General features: G+C 35.1%; 1 protein-coding gene across 4 annotated transcripts in view; it reads left to right on the top strand.

Annotated features, from left to right (window-relative positions):
* TRAF2 (TNF receptor associated factor 2) overlaps positions 1-22,819 on the top strand; it is a 66,619-nt gene extending 43,800 nt beyond the window's left edge. For 2 of the 4 annotated variants that reach the window (XM_051976944.1, XM_051976945.1), the window contains 7 exons: positions 3,989-4,150; positions 7,221-7,295; positions 13,642-13,716; positions 15,181-15,528; positions 16,468-16,645; positions 18,545-18,693; positions 19,873-22,819. In XM_051976944.1, the coding sequence (XP_051832904.1) occupies positions 3,989-4,150; positions 7,221-7,295; positions 13,642-13,716; positions 15,181-15,528; positions 16,468-16,645; positions 18,545-18,693; positions 19,873-20,091 (1,206 nt within the window). In that variant the 3' untranslated portion in view covers positions 20,092-22,819. Of the gene's footprint in view, positions 1-3,988; positions 4,151-7,220; positions 7,296-13,641; positions 13,717-15,180; positions 15,529-16,467; positions 16,714-18,544; positions 18,694-19,872 lie in introns of those variants that run through there. The other 2 variants (XM_051976946.1, XM_051976947.1) reach the window with 2 other exon arrangements.
* The last annotated feature ends 319 nt before the right edge of the window (positions 22,820-23,138 follow it).

The following is a 23,138-nucleotide window of genomic DNA, read 5'->3' as shown; positions in this document are numbered from 1 at the left end:
ACAGTACAGTATAAAATATGACACAGTATATGTCATATTTGTGGAAAATTAGGCCATTAATATTAAATGTATTGATTACCATGTGCCCATTCCTAATTTAAACACTGTGGGTAAAACAAAAAAGTAATCTATTTGTAGTCCTAGTCCTCAGGAAGTTTAAAATTTCTACCACTTGAATTTCACTTATTTATAGAGAGTGTCCCAAAAGTCTTAATAAATTCCCCACTTCCCAACCCCTCTCCAGTTTTAAGTTGTTAAAGTTAAAAAAATTGCCCAAAGATCTTTAGGATATCCTGTATATTGCTTTACATTATTTTTCACATGAATATACTTGTAAATTTGTTGAGAACTGTAAGTTGCCTCCCTTTAAAAATTTATTCACAAAATTGTGGTATATGAATATTATGGGATATTATTGTTCTGTAAGAAATGACCAGCAGGAGGATTTCAGAAAGGCCTGGAGAGACTTACATGAACTGATGCTGAGTGAAATGAGCAGGACCAGGAGATCATTATATACTTCAACAACAGTCCTATATGATGATCAATTCTGATGGACATGGCTTTGAGATGAACCAAATCAGTTCCAATAGAGCAGTAATGAACTGAACCAGCTTCACCCACCGAAAGAACTCTGGAAGATGACTATGAACCACTACATAGAATTCCCAATCCCTCTATTTTTGTCCACCTGCATTTTTGATTTCCTTCACAGGCTAATTATACACTATTTCAAAGTCTGATTCTTTTTGTACAGCAAAATAACTGTTAGGACATATATACTCATATTGTATTTAATTTATACTTTAACATATTTAAATGTGTATTGGTCAACCTGCCATCGGGGGGAGGGGAAAATTGGAACAAAAGGTTTGGCAGTTGTCAATGTTGTAAAATTACCCATGCATATAACTTGTAAATAAAAAGCTATAATAAAAAATAATAATAATAAATAAAAATTTATTCACAGTACATGTCACAATAAAAACAACAACAAAACCACTTAATACACACTAAGTGAAAGAGGAAAGGTTATGAAAAATGTTTTTTTTTATTCCTTTCCCATCTTTTATTTTTTAGTACTATTCAACATTTTTTAATTTTTATTTTTCAAAATACATGCAAAGGTAGTTTTCAAAATTCACCCTTACAAAACCTTGTGTTCCAGATTTTTCTCTCTCCTCTGCACTGCTACACAGCAAGTAATAGGTTAAATATGTACAATTCTTCTAAACATATTTCCACATTTATCATGTTGTAAAAGAAAAATCAGATCAAAAATAGAAAAAAGTGAGAAAGAAAACAAGCAAGTAAATGACAACAACAACAAAGGTGGAAAATACTATGTTGTGATTCATATTCAGTTATCTTAGTCCTCTTTCTCTCTATCACAAGTCTTTTGGAATTAGACCTAATCATGTCGTTGTTGAAGAGATATAAATACATCACAGTTGATCATCACATAATCTTGTTGCTGTGCACTATGTTCTTTTGGTTCTGCTCATTTCACTCAGCATCAGTTCATGTAAGTCTCTCCAGGCCTTTCTGAAATCATCCTGCTGGTCATTTGTTACAGAACAATAATATTCCATAACATTCATACACCATAACTTATTCAACCATTCCCCAGCTCATGGGCATTCACTGAGTTTTCAGTTCCTTAGTACTACAAAAAAGGGCTGCCACAAACGTTTTTGAACATGTGGGTCCTTTTCCCTTTTTTGGGGATACAGACCCAGTAGAGACACTGCTGGATCAAAGGCCATGCACAGTTTAATAGCCTTTTGGGCATAGTTCCAAATTGTTCTCCAGGATGATTGGATCAATTCACAACCCCATCAATAATATATTAGTATCCCAGTTTTCCCACATCCCCTCCAATATTTATCATTTTTCCTGTCATTTTAGCCAATATGAGAGGTATGAAGTGGTAACTCGTAGTTGTCTTAATTTGCATTTCTCTAAAACTGATTTAGAGCATTTTTTCATGTGACTAGAAATAGGTTTAATTTCCTAATCTGTAAATTGTCTGTTCCTATTCTTTGACCATTTATCAATTGAGGAATGACTTATATTCTTATAAATTTGAGTCAGTTCTCTATATATTTTAGAAATGAGGCCTTTATCAAAAAGTTTTTCTCAGTTTTCCACTTCCCTTCTAATCTTGGTTGCATTGGTTTTGTTTGTACAAAAACTTTTTAATTTAATATAATCAAAATCATTCATTTTGTTTCATGATGTTCTTAAGTTCTTCTTTGACCATAAATTCCTTCCTTCTCCACAGATCTGAGACATAGACCTTGTTCTTTTAATATGTTTATAGTATCACATTTGATGTTTAAGTCATGAACTCATTTCGAACTTATCTTAGTGTAAGGTATTAGGTATTGTTCAATACCGAGTTCTTACTGTACTATTTTCTGATTTTTCCAGTATCTTTTTTGTCAAATAGTTCCAGAAACTGGAGTTTTTGGGTTTATCAAACACTGTATTACTATAGTCATTGACTGTTGTGTCTTGTGAACCTAATCTCTTCCACTGATCCATTACTCTATTGCTTAGCTAGTACCAAATGGTTTTGATGACTTCTGCTTTGTAATATAGTTGTAAGTCTGGTATAGCTAGGCCACCTTTGTTTGCATTTTTAAAAATTCACTTGAAATTCTTGAACTTTTGTTCTTCTAGATGAATTTTGTTGTTATTTTTTCTAGCTCTATTAAGTAATTTTTTGGAAGTTTGATTGGTAAGGCACCAAATAAGTATATGAAAAAATATTTTTAAAGGAAGGTTAGTAGGGGTATAATTAGGTTAGTAACAAATATGAAAGGAAGAGGTAAGGGCAAACAAGAATAGGAAGAGAATGGCAGCAAAGGTTTAGGATGCAGTATCTAATGCAAATATATTGATGCTCCTAACCTAATGTCAGTAGTATGGATTTTTTTACCCTTCAGTCATTGAAATTGCATTGACTCAGCAATATTTTCTTGACTCCTTTTGCTAAAATCATTTTGAAGTGTCATCAAGATAGTTACTTTGGATTAGCATATAGCCTGTGGCTTAACAAAGTGATGGAGGCAGGAGCAATCTAGTGGATTAGGTCTTTTAAAATGAAAGTCAAAAGTTCTTGTTACAGTCTTTAAGTTCCCTTTCAGTGGGCACATTTGAGAATTTGGCATTTGATATTTAGAGAATTTGGCATTTGGCACTGTGAGATAAATCGATCATCTAGAAGAGGAAATGACAGTGTTAGATAGCAGAAGAAAAGTGTCCCTGATGAGTGTTTGATATAAATGTGAGAGGGAGTTCAGATGATGGAAAACACAGCAGGAAATTAAACAGATACTCTGAGAAAAGAAGAATTTATTTTTTTGATTTTTTTCTCCAGACTGTCACTGGGTGAGAGAGACCTGTTTCTTCTAAGGCAATCACAAGTTTTATTACTCTAGGAAATTTGCTGAAAGGGCAAGGAACGTGTAACAATAAAGTTCTTATACCTCTGAATGTTGCTCTAAAATATCACTTCATGTATTTTAAAAGAGGTGATGATTTTGTTTTCTCTTCAGCAAAGTCTGGGGAAGAGTTCTCTTCATTTTCATTCTTAACATTTTTCTTTCCTCCTTAAAATCTAACAAAAGATAAGATTTTTATTGTACTTTTTCTTTGCTACAGTTATCCAGCCATATCTGTAAGGGATCTCGTTCATCAACTTGTTCATTTTGTCCAAGATGCAAAAGAAGGACCATTCTTCCAACTTATGACTATCATTTTGATCTAGTGTTGACTATTTTACATGTAGTGTCTTTAGAGCAGCACCTTTAAACCTAATTCCAGAATAAGAAAGTGAAGGCATATACACATGACCCTCTTCTTGTGGCACTGTCAGGCAGTTAATTAAGCTAACTAACCAAACAGCAGATCACTATTTCAGTGACTCCCGGTAAACCTCCCATTGTTTGCTCTATTGAACCTGCTCCCTTTGTTGCCACAGAGCTGCCATGAAGGACACTGCCCATTCATGTTAATCGAGTGCCCAGCATGTAAGTGGATGATCAAACTGGGTGAGAAGGAACATCATTCTGAGCGGGAATGCCCAAAGAGAAGCCTCAACTGCAGATACTGCAAAGCTCTTTTCTACTATCCTGACATTAAGGTACGAGACCAAAACCAGGAGTAACTTGGCCACATCACACTCTTATAATGTCATTCTTTTCACCCAAATTCTCTTTAGGATTTAGGATCTGTGGAGATCTGTGATGAAAACAGCAGTAGAACATAGGAATTTCTAATGGCTAGAGAGCAGTCATTTTAGAAACTCTTAAGCTGAGTGATTTTTTAATAGTAAAATGGTGGTATGTTATTAATAACATATACATGGTACAATAAACCTATTGGTTTTTAAATCTGCAAAGTTGGTTGTCTTTCGTGGTTCGATTTTTTGTTGCTCACTTTTATTCTCATCACAAAGAATTGCAATATAGGTGAGTTGTGTGGTAGTATGACTTGACTTTGAGATAAAATGACTGCAGAACAGTTTTTAATGCTTTCATTTTCCCTTTGACATTTCTCAAGCTTCCCTGTGATTATATCAGAATGAAAAAAAATGAATTGGTTGAGGGCCATCCATGACAGTATTAGAAATCTCAGTACAATTCTTTCATAATTTCTAAAACCATTCTGCAGTAGGACTCAGGACAAACTATTTGGGGCATTGGAGATGATGAACAAGGAAACACAAGGAGAGATCATAGTTGATATATTTTCTCCACCTCCTAGAACCAGCCTTCAGATTATCTATGAATGGCAGTGACTTCCTTTTCTGCAAGTAGTTTTTATCCTCACTAGGAAACCTGGTTGATTTTTAGACAGCATAGTATTATCCCATTACATGATGGAACATTAGCAGTGCTAATGAGACCATTCCTTTGTTCCTATTTTCTTTCCTCTTTTTCCTTCAATTTAGTCCAATAAACTTTTACTTAAGTGCCTTCTTTGTATTATGCTTCTGGTGATAATCTCAGTATGAACTCATTGTGCTGACTATAGAAGTCATTGTTGGACTTGAATCAGATGCATGTGAAATCAATTCACTTGCCTTAGATTTGTTATTGTTGGGTGTTCTGCCTTTATGTTAAGAGGTCCTGTTTTTCCCTTTTAGATTGTGTGATTGTGTAGAAAGATTTACAGTTGAGTGGAGTGAAAAAAAAAATCTGTTGGAATGAAAGATTTGATAGACTTTCAACTAAATATTCTTTGGTCTGGTACATTGATTGAGTGGTCTTAATATTTTTGACTGAAATAGAAGTGAATGTGTTGTTAAAAACTAATCAGTTCTCATTTCTCACATCCAGCATTTTATAATATTAAAATAATTTGTCATAAAGCAGATACATGGTTTAAAAAACAACCAAGTGTTCTAATGACAATGGTTTTAGTAGTCTGGGCTCTTACAGTGTTTATATAGAACAGAAGATAATGGTGACAGTAAAAAGATAAATAATAACAAAAGAATGTGATTGAGCATAGTTTTTGATTGTTAGACCCACTAGTAATAGGAACCATCTTGTTCCCAAAAAGTTTCTAGCTAATTTGTTTCATTTAGTGGAAACATTTAAGGAATAGTAAGATTGAAGTTTTATGAGTGACAATTTTCCTCCTTCCCTTTCACCTCCCCTGTTAAAAAAATAAAAACTTAAAACCCTTGTGACACATAAACATACTTAAGCAAAAAGATGTTCATACTGACCACATCCAAAAAGGTATATCGTTTTGTATAGTAGTCCATCACTTTAATCAAAAACTGGATAGCATTTTTTGTCATTTGGAATCAGGCTTGATTGTTAATAGAATTTTTAATTCTTTCAGAATTGTTTGGTTGGTTTTGGTTTTTTTGTTTTTGTTTTTTGAATCAATTCAGACAATCCTTGCGAAGAATTTCTTTCTGAAGCAATCTCTTTATTCCTTAAAGCACTAAATAGTATTTCATTGCATTCATATTCCATAATTTGTTCATCCATTCTTAATTGATTTAGCATCTCTGTAGTTTTCAATTCTTTTCCACTACAAAAGGAGCTTTTGAAAATATATTGTGCCAGGTATATTCCTTTTTCTTTTATAAAACTTGTTGGAATGGAATGTAAAAGTTTAGTAACTTTATGGTTTTAGTTACAGTTTTTCAGAATGGCAATACCGATTCACAGTTTTACCAATACTGTGTCAGTGTCTCTTTTCCCACAACTCTTCTGACCTTTGTAATTTTCTTTTTTTTTTTTTTCATTTAATCTGATGAGGGTAAGGTGAAGTCTCAGAATTGTATTAATTTGTATTTCTCTAATCACTAGTGGTTTGGAGGATTTTTTTCATATGCCTACAAGTAGCTTGAATTTCAGCCCTTGATAATTGCCTATTGAAATCCTTTGACTGTAGTTTTCTTCTTTAACAATCAACAAGCATTTATTAAGCACTTAACCATTTGCTAGATATTTTCTAAATGCTAGAATAGAGAAGAAATACATTAAGAGAGGGCAAGGAAAACTAATGTTTAAAAATAGACCTGACATATAAAGGATGTGTCCCAAAAAAGTCAGCATAGTTTTAAGCTATTATTATTTTTTAGCTTAAAATGTCACTAAGACTTTTGGAGATGTGTTATATACATAATATCTGTGGTAAAGGCAAACTAAAATGTTAATACTATGTTTAGATCACTGATGTTTCTTTTAGCAAGGGTTGTGTAAAGACCGAAGTCTATAGGAATATTGTTCATCAGCCATGGAAGTCTTGAAGTAGGATCTGATATGCTGATTTTAGAGCCCTAGGGAAACTTGCTGTTCTAAGGCACACTGGCAAAAATGATGAAATGTTCTCCCTTTCTGTCTTCAGTGCCCAAATCTCTTAATTTAGAACCAACAAGTATTTTGAACTAGGAAGTTAAATTTCTGCTTAATTAGTGAGTGCTACTTTTGTGAAAGGAAACCCTTTGGAAAGAGTTTCAGTTTCTGTATTAAGAAAATGCAGTTAGCAGTATTATGGGAAGAGATCTTTTTCATGGCTTTAAGAAACTATACAAATGGAAGAATTGCCCAAGCAATACTTTGCTTTCTTGATTAATCTTTATTACTGAAATTGAAATTAAAATTGAAAAAGTTGATTGAAATAAGGTACCTCAGTTCAGGGTCACCTTTGACTGTTGGCCTTAATGATTCTTGTCTCTTTTTTTGAAGGCCCATGATGAGGTCTGTCCCAAATTTCCCTTGACTTGTGAAGGCTGTGGTAAGAAAAAAATTCTTCGAGAAAAAGTAAGTTGAGTTTTTTTCATGTATTTTAGGTCTGGGGATAAGAAAATATTACTCATTTTGTAAACATTGCATTTATCCTGAATGACATTGAGACAGAATTACATACTCAGTTCTAAGAAGTCCAGAAAACAAACAAACAAACAAAAAAAAAAGATTCACCCCCATGCCAAAAACCTTGAAGATAAGAACATTAGGAAAAAATTCTTACAGGTGAGTTGTTAAATGGCTATTTCCAATAATTTTTTTTTAATACTAAAAATAGTTTTCCTACAAATTACTTAATTCCTAAGTATGACAATTCTGTACATCTCTTATGCACTTATCTCCACTGAACTATTACAAAAATCTTCTAATTCTTCTTACACGAAGATACTACTTTTTCTAGTCCATCCTTCATGCAGTTGCCAAATTTGAAATATTCTTAAAGCACAAGTCTGATTATGTCTCTCTTGAGGAAGCTTTGGTAGTAGCTACTTATTGTTTCTAGGATAAAATTATAATCACCTATGTTTGGCATTTAAAGCTATTTACAATCTGGTTTTCACATGTTTTGTAGGCTGATTACTTATTATTGCCCCCACATAATTTTTAGTGCTATAATGACTTGCCAGTCAGTATTATTTTATTTCAGGACAATTGCATAGCAAGTAAGATTTTATCAGTTAATCCAGGATAACACCAGCAACTAAAGTATTGAAGTAACTTAGGGACTTAAGGTTTTTCTGATAACTGTTCAGATATTCTTAGGACATTTGTGTTGATATAGACATGTCTTGAAGAAAGAGTAGGTCTTTTTGCCTATCCTGGGAACTTGTCCACTTTATTCATTCAGTATATGTTTATTAAGTATCTGTTGTTTACCAAAACATTTTACTTTTATTTATAATAGAAGACACAGAAAGAAAAGAAAAGAAAAAAAGCTAGATTACTGACTAGGACAAACTTTTTTTATTTTTTTAAGCTATAATTGAAAGAGGAAATCCAATTTTTAAAAAAAGTGTTTTGGGGGAGGATTCTGGGAAGATGGCTAAATAGGTTGGTAAATTTCAAGCTCTCCAGATTTCCCCCACAAATAGAACAAATTTGCATGTCAGGTCAAATATAAACTGGTGAAAAATCAAGAACAGTTGAGGCAGAATAGGCATCCAAGTACTACCCAAGAAGATCTGAAGAAAATCCCCAGGCTAGGTCCGGGGAGCATCTGGGGCAAGCTGGGTGTGGCTGGAAACTCAGCAGAACCTTAGAAACTTTCACCTCCTGAACTGCTTGAAGAGTCAGAATCTGAGTCTGAGAAGACTGAGTGAACTTCAGCTATTTGGTAATGCCCAGGTCCATCTGTGCTGTAGGGACAGGGCCCTAGGCAAGAAAGAACAAACACAACCAGTAAGTGCAGAAGCAATAGGCACTTGGTGGAGTTTAGAGCTTTTGGTTTGGGTTTCCTGGCCAAAGGGAAGAGCCGAAGTGAAGCCAGTGAGGTACCATTTCTACCCCACAATTATTTAAAAAAAAAAAAAAAAAAAACTGAACTGGCAAAAAAGAAAGAATCCTACCATAAAAAACTACTGGAAACAAGGAAGATGGGTTCATCTTCGAGGAGGACACTGAAGTAAAAAAGCTTCTACCCCAGAGAATAACATAACATAGTTCAAAAACCTACTAAGACATTGGGAATGGGTTAAATAGATAACACTACATATATATCATAACCTCCAAAATTTAGTAAGAAATAAGGGGGAACAGATGCACAGATGGGGAAGCAGACAAGGGAAGAATCCATGGGTGGGGAAAATTTAAATAAATAGCAAGGCAAGTTAAGGAACAGAATTAAAGAGTCAGCAGGGATAGGAAAGATGTGTGTGAAATAGATAGGTAGTATGTGTATGTGTATGTATATATATGTGTGTGTGTGTGTATGTATCTACATAAGTATACATAAATAAATCTTTTCTTAGCTATAAGCTTGCTTGGAGGGAGTGGAGGGAATGAAGGAAGAAAGAATAAAGTACAAAAGTTGCATAGAAGAGAACATAAGAACAATTTACAAGGAAGTAAATATGGACATTCATGAATATAATTTCATATATATATATAATATGCTTTCTTGATCTAGTAATTTGTTTTTACATATCCTCCCTTATGTTCTGCTGGGCACATAACAATGTTATGTTCTCTTTTGTTTTGGTTTTTCTTTTCTGTTTTTTGTTTTTAATTTTATTTTTGATGTAACATTTTTAATATGAAGAACGCCTATATAGTCCACTGATTTATGTAGTGTTTTTCTTCTAAGTAGCTCAAATTTTTTTTATTTGTATTCTCTTTATAGCTATTATAATATTCCTCTAAGATCAATAAAGTCAGTACACTTATTTCTATTTTAAAGATGGAAAAAGAAGGCAAGAATGATTACCATGCTTTACCAAGGTCATAGTACCATAAAATCATAAAGTTAATAATAGGAAAAATACTGTATTTAGAGTTTAAAAGAACCTGGATTCTAATCCTAGCTCTACCAGTTAAACAAAACCATCTGATATAATTAACTTGCCTGACTCTGTGTGCAATATTTTGTACTCACAATCCTGCATATCTCTGACAAAGGAAGAAAAGCTTATTTCCTTCTTTTTCCTCCAAGATCAGAATTAGTCAAAATAGCTGCTCACTATTTAGCTTCTTTTTTGTTTACATAATTATTAAAATCATTATATGTATTATTCTGGTTCTGCTTACTTTGTTCTTCATTAGTTCATAAAAGTCTTCCCATGTATCTCTGATCTTATATTCATCTTTTATTAAAGCCCAATAATATTCTATAGTATTCACATTCTATATTCTTTTAAATCATTCTTGATCAGATAACTAACCTCTTTAGATCTGTATTTCCTCATCTAAAGGGTTTAGAGTAGATGATCTCTAATATCCTTTGCCATTCTAATTTTGTGATCCTGTGAATCATAGTAATCATTTAACTTTTGCTTCTATTCATATTTCTACTTCCCTGTTAAACCTAAATTATATTAAACAATTGGTTGTCCTATTTCAAATGTCCCAGCAAAGATTCACTTGGTAACTCATTCTCATGTTAACTCATTGAAATGATGGGTAAATTTAAGCCCATTTATTTCATCTTATTGTTCCATGTCTATTTCTTCTTGGTGTGGAGGTGAATAATACTTTATAGTAGTTCTCTAATTATGAACAGGTTAATATTGAGGACTATTGGTTGACTCATCTTCCAGGATTCTTTTATAGAAAATGATTTGTTAAAAACACACACCAAAAAAAAAAAAAAAGAAAGAAAGAAAGAAAGAAAGAAAAAGAAAATGATTTGTTGAGAGTTGTTTAAATATTCTGATATTTTTTGTTCTTCATAAAAAAAATAATTGATCCCTTCTATTTTGGCATCAACTATAATTTCACTGCAACCTTCGCTATACTCAGAGAGCCATCCATATAACAGTAATTTGTCCATATGTATTTTAGTTGGTATTTCCCAATGAACAAAAAAAACTTTATTGTTAGAATAGACTTGAATGCTCTCTTCATTATCCAGGTGTTGAAAATAAACAACAAAAAAAGTTTAACAGTATTCTAAAATATCAGGCCAAAAATCTTTGAGAATATACTTAACTTATAGTAAAACTTTCTGCCCTTCATAGTTGGTGAAGCAAATACTATTGATTATGTGTAGTAGAAAAACATGTTTCATATATCATGATTACTAGAACATAGATTTAATGAAGAGAATTTTACCCAATAGCATGTAAGTTATTGAACAGGGACTACTTTCATTTCTTTCTTTGTATTCCCTGGACCTAGCACAGTACCTGATAAGAAGCATGTGCCTAATAAATGCTAGTTGAATTGCACTAAGTCCTGGAGGCAGGAGGAACCATTCAAGATTTTTAAATAGGGGAGTGATATCATCAGATGTTTTGCTTTAGGCAAATTATATTATATGAAGAATGACTTGGAGAGGCTAAAGATTATTGCAGTAGTCAGATTAACAGGTGATAAGGGCTTAGATTGGGTGGACAGCCAGATAAATCGAAAGAAAAAGGATTGTTATGAGATACTGTGCATGTAGCACATGTAGTGGAGCTACAATATCAGCTTCTGCTCATAATGATGAAGTTAGGATCCAAATCATGGCTATGAGGTCTTTCCAGGGCTCTAGAATTTGTGCTGAGGATAGTGAGTATCTTTTCCAGAACCCTTTCCATCTTGATTGTGAGAAGATTTTCATTTACTTAGCCAAACTTAAGTAGCATTTAGAAAGAATTATTTACTAAGGTGATATATAATAAGAACAATTGATAGAAAACAACTCCCAGATTGTCCAGCCCTCTCCCATAAGTCCAAGAGAAAGTGAGGTCAAACCTAAAGATGACATATGGCAAAGAGATCTTGTAATCTGTAAGTTATTTTCTCCCTTCTTATGGTGCTCAAAGAGGTTCACCTTAGGCATAATGTAACTTATTTTCTGGGCTTCTTGTGGTGGTTTTCTACACTCTATCCAGGCTCTACTCTGCTGCCCATGCATATACTGCCACCAACTGCTACTGTCTTGGGGGATGTTGCTAGGCCACTGATGAGAAGATGGGAAGTCCAAACCTTTGAGCACCTTTGAAAGTTGCAAAGTCCTCCTGATTCATAGAGCATGACAAGAGTTTTCTCAATCAATCCAAATGTATTTTCTATGCAATTTTACTTTGCCTGGTGAAAGACTTTTTCTTCACATCATCATCATAACATTTATATAGCACTTACTCTGTGCCAGGTACTATGCTAAGCACTTTGCAGTCATTATCTTAACTGATCCTTTCAACAATCTGGGAGGCAGGTACTATTGTTATCCCCATTTTGCAGACAGAGATTAAGTGACTCTACCAGGGTCACACAGCTAGTAAGAGTCTGAGCCCAGATTTGAACTCATTTCTTCCTGACCTCAGATCCACTACTCTTACCTACCACATTACCTGACTTCTTAGCAGACTGAATATTTAAAGAGAAATGGGGACTAAAGAGTTGTGAATAACTCTTAGACTGTAAAATTGGATGATTAAAAGAATGGCGATGACCTCAATTAAAATAAGGAAGTTTGCAGTATTAGTTTCTTGAAAGGACATTATTTATTATTGTCTTTTGTATACTAGCCCCTGATTGGGAAAGGAAGGTGATTTAAGGAAAGGTAATGAGTTCCATTTTGGACATATATTTGAGTTACCTACAGGATATTTAAGTAAAAATGTCAAGCACACACTTGGAACTGGAATTCAAAAGAGATGTTAGGGCTGGACAAATAGATTTGGGAGTCTTCTACATAGGGATGTAAAATTAAATCTGTTGAAACAGGTGAGCTCTTAAAGAGAAAATGTAAAGAAGAGGGCCTAGGACAGAGCCTTGGAGGTTAGTTAGAGGAAAGAAGGTAATGATCTAACAAAAGAAACTGAGGAGTGTTAAAACGAGGAGCAACAGAAAGAGAGTGGTATTATGAAAACATGTGGAGGGTATGAGGGAAGGAATGAACATCCAAGCAGCCAAGAGGTCAAGAAGAATGAAGAGCGAAAAGACCATTTTTTAGCATTTGTTAGATTTTTGGTGGCATTGAAAAAAAAGGGTGGTGTCAATAGAGTGATGGATTAGAAGCCAGATTAGAGAGGGGATTAAAGTGTAGTGGAATGTGATGGGCTGTGAAGTGTGTGCAGATAGCTATTCCTAATAGTTTTTTTAATTGTGATTCAGTTGAAAAGGATTTAATATGAATGAGGAAAATTACAGATTGATAATTTATAGGACTGGGTCAAGTAAAAGTTTTTTAAGGATAAGGGGACAGTAAAATATTTGTGTAGACAGAAAGGAAGAAACCAGTACATAAAGAGAATTTGAAAGTGTTTTGTGATCAAAGAGATGTGCTTCCCATTGGAAATAGTAAGGGATGTTTTTAAGGGCACAAGTAGAACCGTGGTTTTAGCAAAGAGAAGAGCCACTTATTTATCAGAGACTGGAACAAAGGAAGAAAGAATGGGGAACTGATATAGAGGGATTTGAGGTGTCAAATGGGAAAGAAGAGGAAGCTCCTGGTGGCTTTATTTTTTCAGTAAAGGAGGAGGCAAAGTCCTCTGCAGAAGGGAGAAAGAGGAGGGGTGATAATAACTCCCTCTCTGGATGTCATGCCGCCTGTGGAAGGAAGCGCTCCTATATGCTAACTTGTAGTAAGAAATCAAAACTCTCTGAGGATCAAGACTTTAATTTTTGTTTTTGTATTTCCTCTAATGCCTAGAATATAATTGATTCTTAATTTTGTTGGATTGAACCATATTTTTGTTGTATTTCCTTCTCTGTTTAGTTTCAGGACCATGTCAAGGCCTGTGGCAAATGCAAAGGGCCCTGCAAATTCCATGTTGTTGGCTGTACCGAAATGGTGAGTGAGCAGAGTTTATGTTTGTCATACAGAAGACTGTTGCTGTTCAGTGTATATAGCTTATAAAGATAGATCAAGAATAACTAAATCTTATCCTTTTAGACTTTTTCTATTTCAAGAGCTGAAACATTACAAAATGCAGAATGAATCTTATTTGTTATTCTGCTAAGATCATATTATTTTATATACTTAAAATGATTGCACATGTCTAATAGAAATCAGACTGTTGCTGTCTTGGGGATGGGGGAGATGAGGAAAGGAGGGAGAAAAAATTGCAATTCAAAATCTTACAAAAATGAATGTTGGAAGCATTCCTATAATTGGATATATAAAATACTATTGAAAACAGTAAAAAAAAAATTGATCATATTATTTTAGGTAAAATTTATGTTCTATCTTGTAATCTTAAAAGTTGTTAGCTCTGAAGGTTCTTAACATTCCTTATACTATGTACGCGATGTCAGGGGATTACTTCATGTTCTCCTTTTCAGAATTTAAATAATTATTTGAAACAATCAGCTCAATCGTCTAGAAATTGCCCTTGGTAGAGAGGCAAGATATATACATGATTTGCCACAAAAAATTAGAAAATATTAAAATAATAATGGTATGAATTAAAATTATATAAATTCCAAGAGTTAGACCTGTGTTTTTTCAGAAAAAAATGTATTAGAATAAGTAAGTATTGAGCTATCAAATATAGATTCAGAGATGGTCATGATAATATAATAAAATTTCAAGTGTAATAAATCCAAGATGATTTAATAAGCAAATTATGAGCATTCTGTATATACAGTTGTAAAGATTGCAACCTGTCTTTAACCCAAGAATTTTGGGACATTTGAATCTTGCAGATTTTAAGAACTTAAAAGGATAAATTGATTAATATACAATTAAAGAAATTTCATAGAACAAGATGAGGATTTAAGCAAAATTTGCAGTAAAAGAACCCAAGATTAAAAAAAAAAATTCTGCATTAATTTACCTGAATGTTAGTATTAGCTCTTCAGAAACTTATGGAGGCTGGTGTAAAGTAATGTATGTTGGGAACAAACCTGAACTCTTTGAAGTAAGGTATTTTGTACATTTATTTTATGGTCAAAATAATAGGTGACCTGGTCAATTATATTGGAAGTAGAAGGAATTACCATTAGTTTTTATCATATTTCAGATTCTTAGATGATATTTAAAATGGGAAATTTATCGGTTTTGAATCTTGAATGCAAAATGTAGCTGATTTACCTGTAGTCAATAATGGATACACTACTATCCTTGAAAAGAGCCTGGGGAGAGGTCCAAAATTTATATTAGAATAAATTTCTGGGCATCTTTGAGGTCCTTCATCTTTTCATCTTTCCACCCTTATGTGTATATATGTCTTCTTTTCACATCTTGAGTTAAAATTGTATTTCTCTTTGTAAATATGTATTACTAAAACTTAACAGTTGTCTCTCTTTTCACTAGGTGGAAAATGAGAAACAACAGGATCATGAAATTCAGAAAGTGGCTGAGCACCTCTGCATGTTGTTAAATTTTGTCCTTGAGGCTAGGAACTTCCATGGAGATATTGGTCCCCTCCTCGGCCAAGGAGACATGGGGGGCTGGGGAAACAACTCATTGACCTTAGGATCAGAGGTGTCCAAATCTTCAGAGCTGTTGGAAAGATGTGAAACCTTGGAAAGAAAAACAGTCACTTTTGAGAACATTGTCTGTGTCTTGAACCGGGAGGTGGAGAGAGTGTCCATGACAGCTGAAGCTTGCAGCAGGCAACATCGCCTAGACCAGGAGAAAATCGAAACTCTGAGTACCAAGGTCTGTAATGCTGGGGAGTTGCAGCGAGTTTTTTTCCTTTGGGATTTTATGCCCCATGTGTGTTGCATGTGTGGCCTTCTGACTATTCCTATTGCTTTTTATTTAAACCTTGCACTTCAAAAGCATAGAATTTAGAGGTGGAAGAGACAATGGATATCATCTGGTCCAACATTCATTTTACATATGAAGAAATCACGGCCACAAGCTAGTTAGTGACAGAGGTGGGAATACATCCCTAGTCTCCTCATTCCTGGTTCATTGCTGTTTTTTCTACATTGTGTTACCTGCCTTCTTTCAGTAGTGATCTTGGGAGCTGAAGACCTGGCTCTAAAGATTTCTAAAAAGGTATTATAAAACTTACTTTCTTATCTCCCCAAATCCTTACCAAATAGCTTGTTACTAGGTGAACATTGTTACCTTAATTGTTTTCAAGAAGCAGCAATCTACTGTTGCTGCTTTTTTCTTCATCCTGTTCACCACAGTGGTAGAAATATTCCTGGAGTGGAGTGTTCTTTGATGTTCTATAGCAGTAGTTTTTCCATAGTTTTTGAGGATGAAGTATCTGTGTTATTCTTGGTGCCCTGGAATCTCAGTTCCCAGATCATATTTGAGAAAGGATTTGTATTTTAGATACCAGTTAAATGTATCCCAATGCATTCTTTCAAGGAACTACTCATAGAGATGCCTGAGGAAACATTTCTTGAAAATTCTTATCTTACAAGAAATTGATAGAAAGTTCAGATGTGGGGAATTGGAATTGTTCTGCTTTGTTAAATTGAATTTCAGTGGTAGATTATACTCTTCAGCTTTGCCCATAATTTTGAGAATGCTTTTGATGCAATATGGGTCAGAAGATGGCAATAGAACCTCAGTCACTCCCTTGGAGTTATGCAGATATGTAGGTCTAATAAGACTACAATGTGTATTCTAACCCATTAGGTCCAGCAGCTGGAAAGGAGTATAGGATTGAAAGACCTGGCAATGGCTGACATGGAACAGAAGATCCTTGAGATGGAAGCTTCTACTTATGATGGAATTTTCATATGGAAGATAACTGACTTTGCTAGAAAACGCCAGGAAGCCATGGCTGGTCGCTCTCCTGCCATCTTCTCTCCAGGTTGTTCTCTCGAAAATAACCTTGTAACTGGCATCTTTTTCTGTGCTCCACATATTTCATTTATTCAGGTGGGCATGTGGAAATGTCACCTGCAATTCTGTAGCTCAGATTTAGAATATTACTACTCCTTCTCCCTTAGTTCTTTTTTATTTTTTTAATGGAGTCAAAACTTCACTGGGTAGATTTGGGTGCTAAACAGGGTTAAAAAAAAAAATGGGAATCTACTTAGGGGAAATATCTATCCTTAAACTTGTGAATTTCTTTAAGTTCCTCCTTTTCTCCTGATACTGTGCCATTAGTGTATCCTGGCATATACTCAGCTTTTTCTTGTTCTTCATGACTTATCCAAGACAAATGTTGAATTTTAGTTTGGTTTTCCTCTGCTAACAAAGTGTTATTTGATAGATAATTTGATATCTATTTGATAGATAGATTTGATAGATATCTATTATCAGCTGGGGAGCTTAGAGATTTCAGGTTCTAAGCATATTTGGGTTAAGATCAAGTTAGGTAAGACAAATTTATTGATTCAAATATTTTATCATATTCTATACCTAAAGAAAAGTGTTTTGGAGATTTTCTTGTTTTGAATTATCTTTACACTGGACTCCTCTTTGCTAGTTCATATAGTCAGGAATTGATCCTAATGAGATTTTCCCACTTTTATGTAAAGACAGCATAGATCTTTGGTTATATGGATCTTAATATCATAGAAGAATGTCTGGAGCAAATGTGAAAGAAAAGATCTTTAATGTTGAAATGAAAGACTTTGACAATAAAAATGGTTTAAGATACTTCTTCTATAGTAGACTTTTCCCCGCAAAAACTTCTGCCTCCACTTGCACCCTTTCCAACAGATATTCATATTCACTTTGAAAGTGACAAGCGATTAACTTTTGGGGGTATTACTCAAGTCACCTTGACTTGACTTTAAAGTGATTAATAAGGGTACTGAGCATACTAATCCAGGTTTCTCTTAGTTGAGGTGAGGAAAGTAGAAGTTTCATTAGGAAAAAGCAGAATACAATGAAAATAGAGTTGAGGTTGCAGTAGATTAGTAAAGATTCCCCTAATATCTAACAAGGAATACAATTTGTCAGCTTTTTCCTAGATAAATTAGGGGAAAGGTCTATTTGATATTTCAGACAGTCATAACTCTGCTCTTACTAAATTCATAAGTAAACTCCTAACTTGATTTTAAATTTCCTTTGGGCCTGAATTTGTGGCGTTTATGTAGAGTTTATTTTCTCCCAGCTTTGTTTTGGATCTCTTTATTCAAACTGCACATCTTTCTGAGATAATAACCTTGAAATGGGAAAGTCTCCACAACATTTGTGACATCATGTCATATCCTTGTTGTTTTTAATATCATGACTTCACCAACGATTCTAGGATTCAATTGTTTATTCATCTGCATCTTTGTAATGTCTGTACTTATGCCTTTTCCAAATTTTTCATTGAAATTATGTATCTAGAGTTAGATTATTAAAGGTAAATACTTTTCTAAGTCCTTTATCTGGCCATTTAAAAATTTAATATGAATTTGTTATCTTTGGGAATTTATCATTGGGTTAGTAATGTATCCTACAAAGTGCTGGTTTCCATTTACCTGATAGTGCTTTTTTTTAGAGGCTAACTTGGTGGGGGTGTTGCTTTATTTAAAACCAGTTGTTTTTTTTTTTTTTTTCTCAGCCATTTCTTTCTTTGGCTCTGAAAACTGAATCCTTTCTAGACAGGCAGCCCTCTATCTCTTTTGGAAATTGGAAGCCTGATTGTTGGGAAACCCCAAGAGAGCTTCTGTAAGAATAATCCCACTTGACAAGTCAGGTTTTTCTTCCCTCTATCCTCCCCCAGTTTTGTCCAGATATTTATTATGTGCATTTTGCATCGCTTTGTTAGCCTTCTACACGAGCAAATATGGCTATAAGATGTGTTTGAGAATTTATCTGAATGGGGATGGCACTGGACGTGGGACCCACCTTTCTCTTTTCTTTGTCGTGATGAAAGGACCAAATGATGCACTTCTACGTTGGCCCTTTAACCAAAAGGTAAGTCTGACCTGATAAACACAGGTCTTGTCTTTGAATTCTAGTAGCAATGAGGGCTTCTCAGTTATTATCTTGCCTTTCATTTTCCTCCACAAACACCCACTTAGTTCCCAGAGGACTCTCCAAGGCCAGGCTTAATTCTCATGAGTTTTACTGTAGAAAATAGTGTAACTAAGGTCTTCTACCTACAAATCATACTCGTGTTTTAGAAAGCCATCTGACATGTGAAGTTTAAGCAAACCATATTCATGTAGTATCCTTCTCTTATTGAGAGCTTACAGATTTTATATTTTGGCTATCCAAAATCACTCTTCAATCAATTGAATTAAAGATCCATAGATTGGGCCAAATGAGAAAAGTGTTCTTTCTTGTTATAGTAGACAGAAAAATAAGCTTTTTTTAACCTACCAATGCCTCATCCTAATATGGAGCCTTTTTGTACTTCTTAATAGGAATAAAAAAGAAGAAGATACACTCTTGGCATTTGGTTTGAAATCTGGTGGACAAATGATTTATTAGCCTCTGTTTTTAGTGTAATAGATCTTTTGTGTCCAAAAAGTCTCTCTTCCTTCATACTTATGTTTACAAATGGCTCTGGGGAAATTAGATCTTTTAAGAAATGTTTTCCTCTGGAAAAGTACAGTTTTTGCAGGGAAAGTAACATATGCTTCCCAGTCTCTTGGATAAACATACACTTTTATGGGGTAAGCATTAGTGGATTAAAAAACACAGAAGTGAGTTTTAAGTTTGTAGCCCTTCACTTTCAGGCTCCATGAATGGAAAATACATTAATCAAGCAATGAATAGATAATATTTGGATTCTTTAAAATTAAGACCAAGAATTTAACAAGCACTTAACGCTGTTCCTGGTTCCTTTGAAGAATGGATTTTGGAATCTCATGGCCACTGTTACAAAAAGCAAGTCTCATCCTGTTCTTCATGGAATGTAAATGATCTTGTCTTTTGGATCCTGGAAAAACAGGAAGCTCTGATTGTAAAGCTTGGAATCTGATGTGACAGTTTCTTCAGTCCTGGGACTTTCCAGGCTTTCAGCTGAATCCTGGGAGGTGGTGGGTGTGAGGAAGTTGAATATAGGAGAATAGAACTGAGCTTTCAAATCAAGTTGTCCCTGAGAAACTGTTTAACTTGCTCTGCCTTCTGTTTGTGCTCTGCTCACAGGTGACATTAATGCTGCTAGATCAGAACAACCGGGAACATGTGATTGATGCCTTCAGGCCTGACGTGACATCTTCCTCTTTCCAAAGGCCAGTCAGTGATATGAACATTGCCAGTGGCTGCCCCCTCTTCTGTCCTGTCTCCAAAATGGAGTCAAAGAATTCTTATGTGCGCGATGACGCCATTTTCATCAAAGCCATCGTTGATTTGACGGGTCTTTAATGCCGCCTTTCCATCAACAAAATGGGAGCCTAGTGCCGGCCTGGTTTGGAAGTGTCTCAGGCAGGGGTCTCACCTCCACACCTGTGGGCAGAGCCCCCCCAACACACGCCAAGCTCATAGGGCAGAGGGGTGGGGCCAAGGCAGGCCTTCGAGGAAAGGCCCTGACCTTCAGCTGAGAGAGATATAGAGGACCAAGAGAAGGCACTGGCTAGACCTTGGATATTAGAGGCACTTGGTTTAAGACTTGTTCAACAGAGGGAGTCAGTGAATGGGCAACTACATCTAGGAAATAGGCAATTCAACCCAGGACTGGTTTGAAATTTGCTGTGGGTCTGCAAGCTCCTGCCTATAAATGATACTTGATACACTATCTGTGTTGTTATAAGGGGGGTGGGGATAGCAGACTTACTTTAAGGGAGGGGGGGTGGGGAAACATGTTAGTCAAGAAAGAAAGTATTTCTCTCTGGCACTGTGCTTAAAGGGCTCTTTCCAACAGGGTTGTTAGTTTAGACCCTTCAGCCTTGGTAGCACAGAGGAGTAGAAAAAGATCCAGGAGAATTGACAAGAAAAGTCTGTCAAGGACCCACTATGGCTCAAAAGGTGTCCCTTGCTGGCACCTGAGATTGTAGGAAATCACTTTGATCACCTAAATCTGATCATGCAGGGACACAAAGCCACATTAGGATGGTGGCAGTGATCCTGGGGATAGAATTGGCTCATAGAAGTAACTACTGATTAGCCAGCCAAAGAATTTTCTAACATGGCCTTTCATTAAAGGAAGGCCAATTCATTCTCTTGATTCCCTGCCTATCCCCACTTCGTGTGGCAATGGCTATCTGTTGGATGGCCATGCAGGGAAGTTGCTATGATAGGATATGGTTAATCATGTCCTTCAATCCCTACTAGTTTTAAACAAAATAGTTCCTACCATACTACATGGAGGGGGAGGTGGGAAGAATGAATAGGGATTATCAACCCTCTGGGCTCACGACATTGATTTGTATTATCTGCATTATAAATGAGAGAAACAATCACTATTAAATCTTTTTTTTTTAAGTATTTTTTGTGGATATTGACAAGCTGATATGCATTCAACTCCATGTTTCCCTGAATGTTTGATACTCAGTAGTTCTCTAGAATACCTCATTTATCTGGGATTTTTCCAGTATCGTTTTCCCCCCATCACACATCCCTCATCTTCCTTTTTTTGGGCAGTTATTGCCTAGAAAACAGGTTATAGTCATTTTGTTACTTTGTTAGTGATCTTTGTGTAGGGAACCTGAGCATAAGAAAATAAGTTGCCGTTATAAGGAAACAGGCTAGAAGAAGAGTGATTGAGGGAAGAGATATTAGTCTCCTCGTGGTGCAAAAGTGAAGTAATCTGGATGTGGTAAGGGCCAATCTTAGGCTGGGAAAGACATACGTGTATTGGGATGCGTTCTCCTCTTTGAACCCTTTATCTTATCTGAATCAGTACAAGAATTTGGAAAGTTGGGTCATCCTTGGCTGATGTTCAGTAACATTAGGGCTGAGATCCCATGGTTTGATGTGAAGAAGAAGCCTCTGTTCTCTGCCTTCTAGAACACAGCTCAAATCTTTCTGGTGACAGTCATCTTCCTTACATATCTATGTGAAAAAGGATGGATAACACCAACCAAAGATTTTAGAGAACCAATTATGGTGCAAACTATTCCTGGACCCCTAACCTCTGATTACCATTCTGTGATCCTGGTTCCATCCTCAGAGCAGAATGTTATAAACATCAGTTAAATTTCAGATGCTGAAAAGCCAACAGTGGGCAAAAAATTGACACAAAATTCTCAGGCTCTCTCACCTATTCTGAGGGATGAGTTTCATATATTTAAGTCATATTTATCCTAGGATTTTTCACATAATAATCTCATTAGATTGCTTAAATCTTAAGCACCTAATTATTTTTGAAGACAGACTTACTTCTGCTAAATATCTTTTGAGAAGTCTGGAGTTTCCCAAAGCTCCCAAAATCCTTATTCCTTTCAGAGGAAAAGGCTAGTAAACTCATAGGCACATAATCTATGGCCCTGGGAGCCAGAATGAATGTTGGCCTGTTCTTCTTGCCTCTTGATTTCCTAAAGCAGAGGTAGGGAACATCCTACCCTTGGGCTGTATAAAGCCCAAGAAATCACTTAAGGCAATTGCAGGAAATGATGAGCTGAAATAAATACAACTTCCTGGTGCTCAAGTTCTGTAGGTTGATAATTTTGTGTGGCCCATGAAAGATGTTATAAATATCCAAATGGTACTTGGCAGAAAAGATTTCCCCACGTCCTGTCCTAAAAGGTGAAGGAGGAGGTATTTATTCTTCATATGTATCATTTGTCTTTTGAGTTATTGAGAGAAGAGGTGATTAGAATCCTCCTGTACCATAATGACTTAATTGACTACACCAAATGCACATCTCCAAGCTCAATACTTTTGATCCTTTTTAAAAAAAAATGTTCTATCAATAACTATATCACTGTTTTCCCAAATTCACCCTTCTACATGTAGTCAAGCAAAACACAACACAGTGGCTGTGTCTAAAAATGGAGGGCTAATTTTGTACCAGTAATCCCCTTTTGTGAGGAGGAAACATGCTAGTTACTCCTCTGAAGTTTGAAGATTTCTTTAACTCTTCCCTGTATTCTACTGACTACTGGCCTGATAGCCGATACATAGTAAGCTTAATAAATTTTTGCTTGAGAAAGTGGTTTCTGATAACGCCTGTGAAGTTTTTTCTTCACCCCCATTCCTTTTTTGAGGTAAAAATCTGACTAATGCAGATCAGTTCTGTTTCTATTATTAGGACTCCTAAGGCAAAAATGATTTAGGATCTAATTCACATAAATCAGTTTTTCATTTGATTATGCATCTGGAGGCCTTCTAGATATATGTGGAATAGAGAAAAGCAGTTTCCTGATTAGCTTAGGTAGCTAAATTATAAATATCCTTTGTAGTGAAGAAAGCTTTATATATTCTCTTTGCACAGTGTATTAATGGGAAATAACTAGAATTCATTTTTTTCCTGT

The sequence above is a fragment of the Antechinus flavipes genome, chromosome 2 (assembly GCF_016432865.1).
Source record: "Antechinus flavipes isolate AdamAnt ecotype Samford, QLD, Australia chromosome 2, AdamAnt_v2, whole genome shotgun sequence".
In the NCBI taxonomy this organism is placed as follows: domain Eukaryota; kingdom Metazoa; phylum Chordata; class Mammalia; order Dasyuromorphia; family Dasyuridae; genus Antechinus; species Antechinus flavipes.
The sequence above is the reverse complement of the archived record's forward strand: the minus strand, read 5'-3'. Positions and strand labels throughout refer to the sequence as shown.